At 32.6% G+C, this 15470-nt stretch overlaps 1 protein-coding gene across 1 annotated transcript; it reads right to left on the bottom strand.

Moving 5' to 3' along the window:
* Positions 1-10707: 10707 nt before the first annotated feature.
* LOC107933593 (cinnamoyl-CoA reductase-like SNL6) lies at positions 10708-12769 on the bottom strand. The gene is made up of 5 exons (XM_016865849.2): positions 12349-12769; positions 12089-12249; positions 11639-11833; positions 11193-11527; positions 10708-11098 (listed from the first exon to the last, which is right to left on the bottom strand). Exons 1-5 carry the CDS (start codon positions 12473-12475, stop codon positions 10999-11001), a joined length of 918 nt encoding a protein of 305 aa, XP_016721338.1. The 5' UTR covers positions 12476-12769; the 3' UTR covers positions 10708-10998.
* Between the last annotated feature and the right edge of the window lie 2701 nt (positions 12770-15470).

Raw genomic sequence — 15470 nt, 5'->3', positions numbered from 1 at the left:
TTTTCCTTTGTTGATTGTGTAGAAGGAAAGAGAGAAACAAGGGAGCAGGTCAATGCATGTGTTCTTGAAACGGTAGCCTTAATTTGGAAAGGTGATGGTTGGTAAGCATTATATTTTTGGGTGTTGAACGAGTCCTTGTGAGAAGGATGTGGAGTTTTGTCTGAATGATATTTGTCCTCACTCAGTCCATTTAAAACAACACAACATCAATCTTGCATCATCCTTCGGGTTAGCTACTCATCAGTGGAGCACCGTCTTTAAGCTGATTCTAAAGTAGAAGTAATTGAGGAGCTAAAGGGTACAAGCATATGACCTGCAAATTCTTATTTATCACTTAACAAGTGCATACTGCCATGTCCATGATGAGAGTCCCACTTTGAGTACCATCCAACTTGCACGACACTGATTAGTAAATTGGATGGCTGTGGTCAATTCCAGCCTAGAGCATACGCATAGGAATCAAACAATTAAATTACACAACTCATCATCCTATGTGAATTCTAATCTTTTGACTGAATAACGAACACCGATAGCAAACAAATGCAATGCATAAATACTTTCCATAATCCAAATCAAAACAGGACAAAAATAAAAAGTAATTCGTTAACCGATCAATTGATAAACAATACCTCCAGCTCTATTTCCAAATGGGCAGTACCCAGTAAGTTCCCCCTTCTTACAAATCCTTGTCTTTGCATTCGGTCCACATTCCCACCACCACCTCTGCCGCCATAGCCACATTCTCTCGATTCTTGGACTGCTCGTCGTACAAAAACGTGCAGTTATCACCATAAGGACTATCTTCCTCTGTATAAAACGTCTTGCAATGCCTTCCCTTATCTCAACTGTGTTTGACCTTAATTTGGAATTTCTCTCTCCTTGTTTGATTAACTTGGGACTAAAGGCTTTAATATAGTATCGATAAATAAGTTTATAATAACATTTGCTTTTCTTTTAAATATTCTTGTAGTTTTTTATTTTTCTTTTTAACTTAATTAATGCCTAATTAATTTTATTACGTAACGTTATCATTGAATACAAAATTATATAAAAATACATTAAGTCAATGTAAAACATTGAACCAGCACTTGAGCGATTCATTGGGTAAGACTGGGACAAAATGCAAATAAAATGATTTCATTAAATTTTTTATTTAAATTTAATTATAAAATATATAAATATAAATTTTTATTTTTATTTAATAGTAATATAGTTTTTGAAAAGTTCGGGTAAAAAAGAAAAGGCTCGAGCTTAAATTTTTTTTTAAATTGAGCCCAATTTGGCCCATGAAAACCTTTACCCTTAAAAGAATTTTAAATCTTCCAACATAATCACTTATCCATTTTAAGATTTTTTAATAAAACTATAATTGTAACCTCTTTAGCCCAACTTAGACGTTAGACTCAAATTCGAAAGATTACATCAGTCACCGAGATGTTCTAGCAGGATTATCGGAGTTTTGAAAACAACCATCATAAAACAATTGCTTGGGTTAGGAGGAAATTTTAGTTACAAGCCGTTTTATTATTTCTCAAAATCTTAATTCTAATTTAGTAGCGGAAAAGAGAAATGTTTGTTTTTAGTAAAAACCGGAGGTTCATGCATATCAATCAATACTCATAACATAACTTCCTAATAATTTAAATTTAATGTCATGAAAAATAAACAAATTCAAATCCTAAGTCTAATGCCACAAAATAAAATAATATAGTCTTTGAACAAAATTAATCTTAAAATACTTCAATAAAATAGAACATTCTGAGGCGAGACCCTCCAGATGCCACGTCCGCGTCCTAACCTGGTGGGTTATCTGTAAGGATGAAAATTTAAAGGGGAGTAAGCTATAACGCTCTGTGTGAGTTCATTCACAAGAAAAATCAGTGCAAACAGTTGGTAAGACACATTAAGTAATATGACATAAAAAAATCACAATCAGGCAACAATTTAGAGTATCAGTTTTTCAATGCAACCATCATTAATATATCAGAAATCAAAATAGAGGTTTTCAGAATAATCAATTTTCAGATTTGCTCACAATATACATAGATATACACACATATATAAATATACCATGACAAAGTTTCCATATTTGTATGCACATTATTTTAAAGATGTCATACAGTTTCGATTTTTAACAGAATAGATCCTACCCCACTACTACACATCATAATGAAAATTCCCCTAAACCCACTTCTCCAACACACCAGGATGTGGATAAACCATTATTGGTTCATAGATTATAATTGTCATTTGGCTTTGACGCACAAGTCCCTATAGATGGAATCTGTCTTTAGCTGTGGGTTTACAGTAAAAAGTCCTGCAGGTGAAACTGTAACAACCTGTTTTTCAGTGGTGTCAGAAACCATGGTTTCGGGACCACAAATCCAACAAGTAATTTGTAAAATTAGTGTAAGACCCAATATTTACCCGGGCTCGCAAACCAAAAAATAAACCAATATAAAAATAAATTAAAAGCCCAAACTACAAACCAAACCCATTTACAAATGGCCTAGTACAAACCCAAACTACACCTACCCCAACTACGCCTAGCCCAACATTCATACGGCCCAACACCAAAGAGAATCAGAAACCTTAGGACAGCAACAGCAGCCTCCAGCACCTTCGGCCTTCCTCTCTAAGCGCGCCACGCCACCACCTCCGTACACCTGCAACAAACAAGAAACAAACAAAGCATCACACAAAGAAGTAGAAAGAAAAAACAACAAAAGAGCGAAAAAGAATGAGATGTATTTTTTTTCTTTTTATTATTATTCAGTATTTTTCTTTCGGTATATAAACCGATTGCAAATAGAACAGAAAGCAGGAATATGGTATGAAAGTTTTTTAAAAAGAAAGGCAATAGAAAGAAACAGTTTCTAAAAAAGGTGATTTGAAATTTATTTTTTTTCGATTTCTTCTTTCTTTTTTGTTTGCTCAATATTAGTTGTTATATTTCTTGTTTGCAAAAAAGAAAATAGAGAAAAAAAAAGGGAGAAGGTTACCTGGTAACGCCTTCAGATCCGCGCGAGGAGGAGCTAAAAAGCCCTTAGGGGTGCAGCTCCGACCACTGTTGATGGTGTAATCGCGGTGGAGATGTGGTGAACTGACGGCGGCGAAAGCTAGGGCCGAAACCCTAGTAGAGAAACTTTAGGTTTTAAAAGAAAATTTGGTTTAAATAGAGCTTCCATATGACGCCGTTTTGAATGGGGGCTCATAGGCGCCGAAACGACGCCGTTTAGGTTCTGACCCGCGCGCGAACCTACCGGCTCTTGGGGGATCCGCGTGTTTCTGAGTTTCGGGATATTTATTCCCTTGGTCCTTCCGATTTTGAGGCGTACTACAATTCGACCATTATTATTATTATTATTTATTATTTACGAATCTCACCCTTTTTTTATATTTGCTTCGCTTTAGTCCCTATCGAAACGCTGCGCATAGATGGTATCGAGATATTTTCTGTTTAGATCCTTGTTATCTTCGCGCGCATGTTAATATGGTCCCTGACCTCTTTTCATTATTTATTATTTATACCCCCATATTTTACTGTAGTTTCAATTCGATTTTAACCTTTATTTAAATTGTTTTAATATATTTTACATTTTAAATGATTTCATTTTCTATTTTTTTTATTACTTTATTTACATATTTTAAACTTTTGTATATAGCACCTATTTTAATATATGTATATATATTATTTAGTTTAAATTGTTTTTTATATGTTATTTCAAAATTTGATTATCCTTAAATCGATTTATTTTAAAATTCCTCTTTTATATATCATATTTAATTTATTATATGTTATTTTAACCTACTTTGCAAATGATTTATTTTAAGTTATTTATATATGATTTTATTTTTAGTTGCTTTATACATAAATTTTAAATTTATTCTATACCACTTGCTTTAAATCGATTTATATTAGTTTTTTTCTTTTAAACTCGTTTTCATGTACTATTTATTTAAAATCTTTTACCACTTATTCAAATTGTTTTATGTATCTTACCTTAAATCCTATTTATTTTAAAACGTTTGGTTACCATTTTGAAATTTGTTTTACGATTATTTCATCTTAATTTGCTTTGTATTATTTAATCTATTCATCTTTAAGCATTCATTTTAGTATTTAAATGGTGTGTGGTGTGAGATTATTATTTTTATGTATGGTATTTGTCTATTGGTATTTATTGATTTATTTGTGTTCGTTAACATGAATTGTGGTTTACGAATTTTCACATCGCGTCGAACATTGTTATTCCATTGCGCTTTTATTCATTCAAAAGTTGCGTTTAACATCATTTAAGTATCAAGACCAATTTATTCAAAAAACTTTCAAAATAACGCGACACTCAGAATTTGGGATCCTCGAAAAGATTGTGTCCTAACTTACTGGATTCCAATCTTCCTCGTTGTATCTAAGAAATCGAGTATCCTTTTCAAAACGTAAATAAAAAGCTCATTCTCGAGAATTTGATATGTTGTGTCCTAACGCATTGGATATAACATGTTGTTTTCTCGAGACGAAGATTTTTCTAATAAGTGAAAATAAAGGCAATATTCGATATTTAGGAATTTTGTGAGATCGAACCCTAACTTACTGGGTTTTGATTTTCTCATTTGACCCGAATAATTAGATATCCTTCTCAAAATACATTGGTTTTAAAAGTCAAGAGATAAATTTAATTTTGAGGATTTAAAATGTTGCACTCTAACTTACTGAATGTGACAATTTATTTCTTTGAAATAAGTGAGCCTCATCATCCAATTCATTTTATTTAAATTTTCTTTTCAAAGGATCGTATTTTAAAATCTTTTCAAATTCTCGACACTAAGACATTAAATAATCAATTCGGTACCAATTTTGGGCGTTACGAGGGTGCTGACCCTTCCTCGTGCGTAACCGACTCCCGAACCTATTTTCTCAAAATTTGTGGATCTAAAATCGTTTTCAAGGTGATCCGATCACACCCTAATAAAGGATCGGTGGCGACTCCAATTTTTGTTTTTTAGTCGACAACTAAATTTTTTGTTTTTCAAAAAATGGTTTCGACAATTAGTATTTAAATTATACGAGCCAATAATAATTTTTATATTGAATTTTGATTTGATGAAGTTTAATTAATTGAATTAATGGTTAGTATAAGTGGTTCAGTTTAAAAGTCAAGTGGTTTTTGAAAATGAGTTATTGAGACTCATTTTCGTAATTTAAGGCTGTAAATATTTTTAGTAAATGTTTTTTTGAGTCGTATTATAGGTGAATTGAGGTTTGGTCCAATAATTTTGACGATTGGTTGCTTAATTAGGGTAAAAGGATTAAATTGTAAAAGAGGTAAAAGTTAATCTCTATAGATTTAAATTAGTAAAGGGACCAAAATGGTGATTAAGCCACAGTCAGAAAGTCCAAGCGGTGGTGGATATGATTAATCCACTAGCTTTTGGGCTATTTGCTCATTTAGTCCTAATTAGTTTACAGTTAAATTAAAATTAAGCTTATTTAGTTAAAAATTTAAAATGATTGAAAGATCAATTGTGCAATTAAACTCCCTTAAATGGTAATTATACCATATTCTCATTTGATGGACAAATATGGACATGTTTTATTTATTTTTATAAGTCATAATGTAAAGGTTAAAATTGTAAATTAAGTAAATAAAAGGTTAAATTAAAAGAATGCTAAATCAAGTTATCATCTTCCTTTCTTTTCTTTTGGAAATCGAATGGCCATTGTTATTGGAGAAGAAAGCTTCGGTCAAGCTAAGGTTGGGGTATGTAAGTGATCCTTGATCTTGTTTTTAGAATTTTTTTTATGTTTTTAAGCCCGTATTAGCTTGATCAAGCTAACCTGGGGACTAATTTGAAAAATTGTTAAACGTTATGGATTATGTCATTGATGAGTTTGAGTTGCTCTTGAAGTTTTATGGTAGATTGTTAAGCTTGGTTGTTAAATAGGACTATTTTGTAAAGTAGTTTTTAGTAATTTTAATGTTTAAGGACTAAAATGTTAAAGTGATAAAATTACAATGACTTGATGTGAAATAACAAAAAATATAGGTTATAGTGGATATACAATTCGGCTGAACTTAGTTTTAGTTAAAATTGTTTAAATTACAATGTTTAATTTCCGTCCTAGAGTCGATATTGCAACACACCAAAACATATGTTGGGACATAGCAACCAGTATGCTCCTCTGTAGCCATCTTCAGGGGTATGTTGCGACACCCTCAATCTGTGTCGTGACATCGAAGGCAGACTTGAGTTTTCTTCCACTACACCAAAACAGGCTTTTAGCGGCGCTAAAAAGAGCCGCTAAAAGAATTTGCGGCGCTTTAAGAAGCGCCGGAAAAAACGCCACTAAAGAACGCGTCGCTAACTTTAGTGGCGTTTTTAGAAAAACACTGTGATTGAAAAATAATAATAAATAGTTAGGAGTTAGGACTTCTCTTTAATAAAAACATTTTGTATTAAACAATATTATTTTTTATCATTTAAATGTAAATTTAACCAATATATAATAAATACAAAGAAATATCAATTTTTTCAACTTATAATAAAAAATATAATTGAAACATTACTTGAGAATATATCAAAGAATGAGATAATTGAAATGATTTTAGATTTTATTATTATTAGCGGCGCTTTTTAAAAAACGCCACTAAAGGCCCGAGCATTAGCGGTGCTTTTTTCAAAAACGCCACTAAAGGCCCGAGCATTAGCGGTGATTTTTCAAAAACGCCGCTAAAGGCCTGAGCATTAGCCGCGATTTTTCAAAAACGCCACTAAAGGCCCGAGCATTAGCGGTGCTTTTCCAAAAACGCCGCTAAAGGCCTGAGCGTTAGCGGTGCTTTTTCAAAAACGCCGCTAAAGGCATGAGCATTAGCGGCGCTTCTTCAAAAATGCTGCTAAAAGCCCGAGCATTAGTGGCGCTTCTTCAAAATTGCCGCTAAAGGCCAGAGCATTAGCGGCGCTTTTTTAAAAACGTCGCTAAAGGCCCGAGCAATAGCAGCGCTTTTTCAAAAACACCGCTAAAGGCCCGAAAATTAGCGACGGTTCTTCAAAAACGCCGCTAAAGGCCCAAAAAACTCAAAAAAACGGTGTCATTGGGCTTAGGCTTTTTGCAGCGCTTTTCAAAAAACGCCGCTTATTATTATTTTTAGCGGCGTTTTCCAAAAGGCGCCGATAATGCTCTACCTTTAGCAGCGCTTTTATAAAAGCGCCGCTAATGCTTGACTTTTAGTGGCGTTTTTTGTCCAAATGCCGCTAAAAACGCCGCTAAAAGCCTGTTTTGGTGTAGTGTTCATTCCGTTCCCTATGTTACGACATCAGACCTCTCGTGTTGCGACATAGCGTCTAGTATCAACCTAAAATGCCTTCTAATGGCCTCCTGCACACTTACAAAGTACATTATCTCTCCCTTAGGCCTCATTCGACTCTTAAGGTTAATAAAAGACTCAATTTGCACATTTTATTGAATGTAAGTAAAACTAAATAAACTTAACTAAAAATGTAATAAAAATGCTTGTATTCAGGATCACTAAGTGTGAAAACTAGTTTAATCTGCTACACCGAATTACGATAGATCAATACACAACAGTACCCATAGATGGAATCTGCCTTTGGCTGTGGATACACAGCAAAATAGATAAATGCAAATAAATTGCCAGACTCCTTCTGATCACATCGTCTCATCCCATGCAATGCAACGCGACATATTTAATATAGATCAAATATGATAGCAATTAATGTACTAACACATGTCAAACCAGTAGCAAAAGTCATACTTTTCATGTATTTAGATTAACAGTAACACAAAGCATGTTATACGTATGATCCCAATTATAGATACAATAGTTATATATACTATTCATAATTCATGCAAATATATATAATTACCGAATTAATTCAGTCAATCATGGATTCTAACATAATTCATATAATCAGTGACCTAATTGTATAATTTAAAACACTAAAAATAGTTTAAAAATTTTTCAGGGACTAAACTGATTAAAACCTAAAATTTTAGGTCAAAACAGTAAATTTTGTGGTACATGGGACACACGGCCATGTAGATGGGATACACAGCTGTGCGACTAGGTCATGTGACAAAGTGTGGTCGTGTGAGATATGCAAAATTTAAGCTTCAAGGGTGACACGGTCGTATGAAATCCCATATGCTGTGTGAAAACCGAACATCCTAGGGTTTTAGGGGGAATATGGCCATGTATGGGGGGTATGATCCACACAGGTGGCCCACATGCCCGTGTGGCTGGCCATGTGGCCCTATGTTAGGCTCAATTTTGTCCCGGTTCACTTGTAAAAGAACACACACTTGTCATTGGAGTCTCGAGTGACGTCTCTCTCGCATAGATCTGGTCCAAGGCACGTAGGTTGAGTCCTTCAAACAGGATTTACACATGAATCAATAACGGTTTTCAAGATTTACTAATATTAACAAGATTTTCGACAAAATTTGTAAAAAATTCATAATCGAATTGGAATATTAATGAGAGACGATGTTATTCCAAAAATTTTTGGGTTCTATAAAATGAAACGAGAGTACTTATCGATCTTTTGATGAGAATTCAAATATTATTGACGATAAATTCAACAATCGGTGGAAGAACGGAATTAATCGAGAATTTATTTCATTTGGGGTAATTAAGAACAATTTTTAGCAATGAAACAAAATTTTGAAGAAAAGAATAGGAAAGAAAAGAAATAGGGATGAAATAGAAAAGATGGAAGTATGGTTCTTAAGAGAATTGGAAAGGGAAGAAAAATCCTAGCCTAATTAGAAGAATGTTTAAATAATTAGGATTTTCAAAATTTAAAAGGGCGGTTTGATGTGACTTGAGTTAGGATGCAAGGAGAGAGAGAGAGAAAATGCTTAATCATTAAGCTACTATCCACACTTACTTATTTTTTACTCCATTTAATTTATATTTTAGAGTGATTTTCATCCTAGTTTGCTAGAAAAAAATGAGAAGGGTGTGGATAGAACTTAAGATCTGTAGAGAACAAAACTATCAAGACTAAACTAGTTTATTTCATATAACCCTATATATTTTGGAGTGTTACAATAATTTAAGCTATTTAATTTTAAAAAATAAAATAATTGAAATATAGAATACCCATGTAACAAAAAATTGTTGTTTTTTTAATTTTTTTTTTAGTTTTTTAATCTTTTGCCAACTAAATCAATATCTGTTTAACTCAACAATCGGGACTTACTGCAGCAGGGGGCATTATACGTGATCATAATGAAGAATGGAAAGTTGGTTTTACCCGCTATATTGGTGTATGCTCTATTGTGGAGGCGGAATTATAGGGAATCTATGATGGGCTGATGCAAGCTTGGAATATGGATGCACGGAGGATCACTCTGGAAATAGACAGCTTAGTGGTTGTTCGACTAATTAATGGAGAAATCAGGGGTGATAGTAGCAATGCCATATTGCGAGATATTTGGAAGTTGTTTGCACCGGGACTGGTTGTTAAGGGTATCTAATGTTCACGGTCATGGCAATAGGGCGGCAGACAAAATGGCTTCATTAGCTTTTCTAAAATGGATTGGCATCCATGTCAATAGTCAACCATCGAGTGAGGTTCTTCAAACTCTGCAAAAAGACTGAGAAGGCCATACATTGGATAGGATGGTGTTTGTTTAATCATTAATTTCTTTCTTCTTGTACCAATATATATAGTTAACTCAAAGGTACCAATACAACTAGAGACCTCATAAATAGTATAGATAAATATAGATATCATAACTAAATTATAACTTTAAGCATTATTAAATTCAGAGCATCTTCATTATCAATGACATATATCCTTCTATAAAAGAAAAATGTTCATCGAAAAAGAAAAGTGAATTATCACTCAAATTTTAAAAAATTTCATTTTAGGTACTATCGTTAAAAATATTTTAATTTTAGTCACCAAACGGTAATTCATTGTTATTGTACATTCATTTTCGTCACTCAACTTTAATAAGTTTTTATGTTGGTTACTTATTTTATCTTTTTAATTTTTTTAGAATTAATTTTAATTTTTTTAGTAAAAGGAAAACCTAAGTTTATAGGGAAAAACTTAGATTTTACATGAAAAGACCATTTATTTTTTTTATTTTTTTTTAGAATTAATTTTAAACTTTCTCCGATAAAAAAAATTAACGTTTTACAGAGAATTACTGGGTTTTTATAAGGAAAACTTGGGTTTTAAGATGGAAAGCCTTCTACCTTTTTCATTTCCTTTTTTCGCTCTTTTACAATTAATTTTAGGTTTTTTTTTCCCTATAACAAAGGAAGATCATGGTTTTTTTTCCCACTGAAATATCTAGGTTTTCACGAGAGGAAATATGAATTTTGCAATGAATTAAGTTACATAAAAAAACTTAAGTTTGATCTCTGAATAGCTCAATTCCCTGTAAAAAATTAGGTTTTTTTTTTCTTTTTTGAAAAGAAAAATTAATTTAAAAAGGAAATGAGTGACAAAAATACAAATTTATTAAAATTAGGTGATTAAAATGAGTGTAAAATAACATTGAATTAAGCAGGTGACTAAAATGTGAATATTTTTTAATGACAATGCGTAACACAAAAATAGTTTTTGATTGTGGTGCCTAAAATGAAAATTTTTATTTTTCAGTATTCAAAATGAAAACTTGTAAAAGTTTGGTGACCCAGTTGTGGAATTAGCCCAAGAAAACAGCGGTAAACTGAAAGTGGAATTATTTCACTTCGGATGAGCACACGAAAAAAGAAACAATAGGAAATAGGATTAAACAGTAAATATCATCCAGCTTTAGAGCTACAGCAAAGCCCAAAAGTTGGGACATCCATTGCAAGGGGGCATGTTGAGGGATAAAATAGTTTGCAATTCCCATTAATTATAAGACAAACTATAAATAATTTTGCTTCTGGATGAGGAAGGAAGGAAAGAAAAACTAATTGATTTTCTTTCTGCTGTTGTTTCATAATGACCTCCCCCCTCAGCCTGAATGGATCAATCCTCCAAAAGCAGCTCACTCTCAAAATCCACCATCACTTTGTTCAATTTCTTGTTGCTTAATCTTTGTTGGATGATCATGTTAGCTTCTTCATAACTACGAAAAGTCGAATATTTTACTATATTAAAATTAATACTAGCAAAGAGTGAATAACTGATTTGGCAGCTACATAGAAAACATGGTAACACACCTGGGAGGAGGGGACGGAGAATAAGGTGTAAGCAAACGGGCGAGGTGAATAGCATCTTCATGGTTAGTAATGGCGTGATTGAAGCATAGATATCGACCGTAGGATGAAACATCTTCAAAGACGCAGATGTGAGCATCCACCAAGAACTGAAGATCGACTGTGACGAACGTCCCACACTCGTACATCTCAGCGGCTCCTTTCAAGTAAGGGTGGGTGATGGAAGGATGAGGCTCCATCAACAACCCACCGTTGATTGAAACCATGTTAATGTCCCTATCCATTGCTAACGCCCATGCTGTCTTCTCTGCCACCGTCTTTGACAGCGCATGCCATAACTGATTTTACCCAATTTACCAGAGTCACCCACATTAACAAACACTACAATCTAATCTTTGATTAAGACAATCAAATACTGAATATATATATGTGTGTGTGTGTATGTTTACCTTGAATTTGCGGCAGAAATTGACGTCGCTCCAATGGCGTTCATCCAAATCGGAAGCAAGCGATTGGGAGTTGTTGTCTCTCCAAAGAACAGCAGTGGCGGAGGATGTGAAGACCACCTTGTCTATTGTCTCCGTCCGAGCGCATGCCTCTACCACATTATGTGCTGCTCGTACCTCCACTTCTACCATATATTCCTGCCCGTACGTCAACCAGTTGAGCAGAGACATTTATAGTTTTATCTCTAATGATGTGGTTTAGGAAAATCGTCATGAACACTAGCCATGAGAGTTATATAAGTTTAAATTGTACTAATTACTGCCCGATGAGGAAGAATAGATATCAACTCTGAAACATGCATGAGAGTGTGTTCATAGATGAAATCAAAGTAGCCATAAGGAATTTTACAGAAATCTGAAGAAGATGGTAAGGAAGGAGAGAAAGGAATTTACATCATAGGCAGGGTGGTCTTGTGGGGGCTCAAAGGCGTAAAACAAACCAGAGCAGCCTTTCAGGGCGTCGGTAATGCTCTGATAATCGAAAGGGTCTGCATGGAAAACCTTGAGCTTCTTTTCCCTTTCAGTAGCTACCCCATTCAGTTTCAAATCATCAACTATAACCAAAGAAATTAACATGTTATAATTAATTACCCAAAAAATAGGGAAAAAAAATGAAGCTGAACTGTATAAAAGGGAGCATTAAGTATGAGTACCATGGCCTTGAACAGCAGCATGGACAATGTAGCCTCTTTCCAGCAAGCGTTCAACCAGGGTAGAGCCCAGGCGACCGGAGGCATCCATCACGCAAACTTTCTCGTGATGGAAGGAAGCGGGTGCCATTTCTGTTGGAGAGAAGCCAAGCTAATTTAGTTTTGCGTATACTACTGAATAGAAAGTAGATCAGCTGAATTTAAAAAAAAAAAAAACCTGGTGTGGGTTAGAGGTGAAAGAGATTAGAGAATATAAAGCAGAAGAGGAAGGGGGCGAGGGTTGCATTCAAAGGGTGTGGGAGGGGTAGATATGCGTGGGAGGGTAGTTGTTGTTGGGGAGATGATCAGGTAGAGACTAGAACTAGAAGAGGTGTCCATATTATATATATATGTGTGTGTGATTTGGCTTAAACAGATCTGTATCTGAATGCGATATTTGGCATAAAAAGAGGGGTTTGATCAATTGGTGGAAGCGTGGATGCATGTGTGTATCAATCACAATCCACAGCCACAAATGAAACCTACCATCAACGTACGACGAGCTTTTTTTTTTAATTTTTTTTATTTATTTCTCTCAAAAATTGAAATAGAATCAAAAGGCAATTTTTCTTTTTCCACTAGTGTTACTGTTTAAGTCCCCGGCCCCCCGCTACGCTGGGATTTTACAACTTTCTATGTTTTATTTATATATTTTATCAGATGAATCAAATTTTTATTTAACCTTATAGAATTTAGAACAATCAAAAAATTAAAGAATTTGTTATTTTTTTCTATTGTAGAATAGAACATAAAGATAAGTAGAGTCTTATTTTTATTATTCCTCATCTATAAATATTTAAATTTTGATTCTTAATATCTCATAGTTAGTTCGAACTTTAGAGCAATGCTCAATTTTCGCTCGAATGGTTTGTAGAGGAACCCTACCTTCTTAGATCCATTCGACACGTGAAATTTCTTTTCTGTCGATATGCTTTGCAATTTGTATTTAAATACCTAAATTACCCTAAAAAGAAATTATAAATAAATTAAAATATGTTGTTAGTCTCTATATTTTAACAAATTTTGAGATTTAATTCATGTATTTAAAAATTTAAAAATCAAGTCTTCGTATATTTTATTTAAAAATTTCAATCCAATCGCTAAAATTATAAGTAATTTTAGTCAAAATGGAATTTTAATTAGACTATCCACATATAACTTGGCATAATATTGACAAAAAATAAATAAGGTAAGTTGATAAACTTTGACAAAAATTATCAACCACCATAATGATTGGTCTAGAATTTTTAGATAAAAAAAAAGAAAGTAAAATTGAAGTTTTGACTTTTAAAGTGCATGGGCTAAATCTCAAATTCAATACAAGCAAAGAGATTAACAATATGTTTGAACCTATATTAGAACTACCTTAACCTCTTCCTTCTCTTAAATAGAAAGGTAAATACATTTTAACACCCTCGAACCTATGTGTTCCTACTTTGACAATATCAATACCAACCGACTTAAAACTCAATCGACATGCTAATTATGAATGTTAAATGACCTTTAAGCCAACCATTTAATAATTTTTATTTAAAAAAAAACCCAACTAAATTAATTAATTATTTTGTCCATGGTTACTAAGAAGCGAATGTGAACTATCAAGTGTCTTTTTGAATTGTTTTATTATTTTATTACATCTTAAAAGCAAATGTATCGTTTAAAATACATTTGTGGAGTTGATTGATTTTATTGGCTGTGTACAAAATTATAATCTTATTAGAAAATAGAGAGTTGGATTATATTAAATGAAATTTTTAGAATCAAATTGATAGTTGGATTTCGTCGATTTAATTAAATAAATTATTAAAATGAATAAAATATTTAGGAATCTTTGTGTCCTTTTAACATCTTCAATATCTTGCCTGAAAAACCTTATACAATTGATTTGTTATTGAATGTAAGAACTTACATTTGGAAAAAGAAAAAGTAACTTGTTAATTAAAATTGCTTATAGAGAAAGTGATTTTAATGCAAAGCAGTATCTTTGCAAAAACAGAAACCATAATTTTGAGTCGTGTTATTTCAATTAATTTAATAGTGATGTGATTATTGTAGTTTAATTTGATTGTTACTTATGTAAAGTAAATTAATTATATTAAGGTTGTTTTAATAAAATTATAATCAGTTATATCGATTGAGTCTTAATTCAGTTGGTATCGATATTATTGTCAATGCAAGAGGACATGGGTTTGAGTGCGCTGAAACGCATTATTCTATTATTCAAGTGTTAGAGAGGGATTGTAGGTAATTCTATGCATTATACAAAAAATATAGAAATTATGATGTAAATAAAAAAATTTATGCTATAGAAAAATGGTTTTTTAAAATAGTAATTAAGAAAACATATATGGAATAGACGAAATTTATGTTTCCTTTAATGATGGTTGACATTCATCTAAGAGTATTGTGAGCAACGTTTAAAATTTTAAACTATTTTATAGGTTTATAGATTTCTTATGTACTAAGTTATCTCATTTAAGTGTGGTTAAACATAAAATATATATATATATATATATATATATATATAAAAGAGTAAGAGCAGCTACCAGAAACTGAAAACAACTTACAAGGCATCAAATCCCTGCTTGTTTATGTAAATTTTCATTTGAAAAGGTTGGTTTTTAAATTATATCTTCTAACAAAATTGAATTCTACCAATAATAGAGTTATTGTATGTATGTATTTGTTTTCCAGATTTTAAACAACCCTGAGGCTTTATATTTTGTTGTCCAAGTAATCAATTTTTAATTATATTTAAATAAATTTATTTTTAAGTTCTGGTGCATTAAATATTATTTTTCATAAATAATTAACTTAATGAATGAAAATATATCAAGATTATTTAAAGGACGTTTTAAAAATATAAAGTGAGGGCCTAAATATCAAATGAATCTTGAGTGATATCACTTGAGCTCTTACTTTCGCCCAAAATTTTGGGATTAGTTTCCCAAAATCACTGCAATAGTGTTATCCAAACATCAATTAAAATGCGTTCACTATACCAAAACAGGCTTTTAGCGGCGTTTAGATAAAAAACGCCGCTAAAGATCGATCATTAGCGGCGTTTCCCAGAAGCGCCGCAAAGA

The sequence above is a fragment of the Gossypium hirsutum genome, chromosome D08 (assembly GCF_007990345.1).
Source record: "Gossypium hirsutum isolate 1008001.06 chromosome D08, Gossypium_hirsutum_v2.1, whole genome shotgun sequence".
Classification (NCBI taxonomy): Eukaryota; Viridiplantae; Streptophyta; class Magnoliopsida; order Malvales; family Malvaceae; genus Gossypium; species Gossypium hirsutum.
Note: the sequence above shows the minus strand (reverse complement) of the source record. Positions and strands in the feature narration are given on the sequence as shown.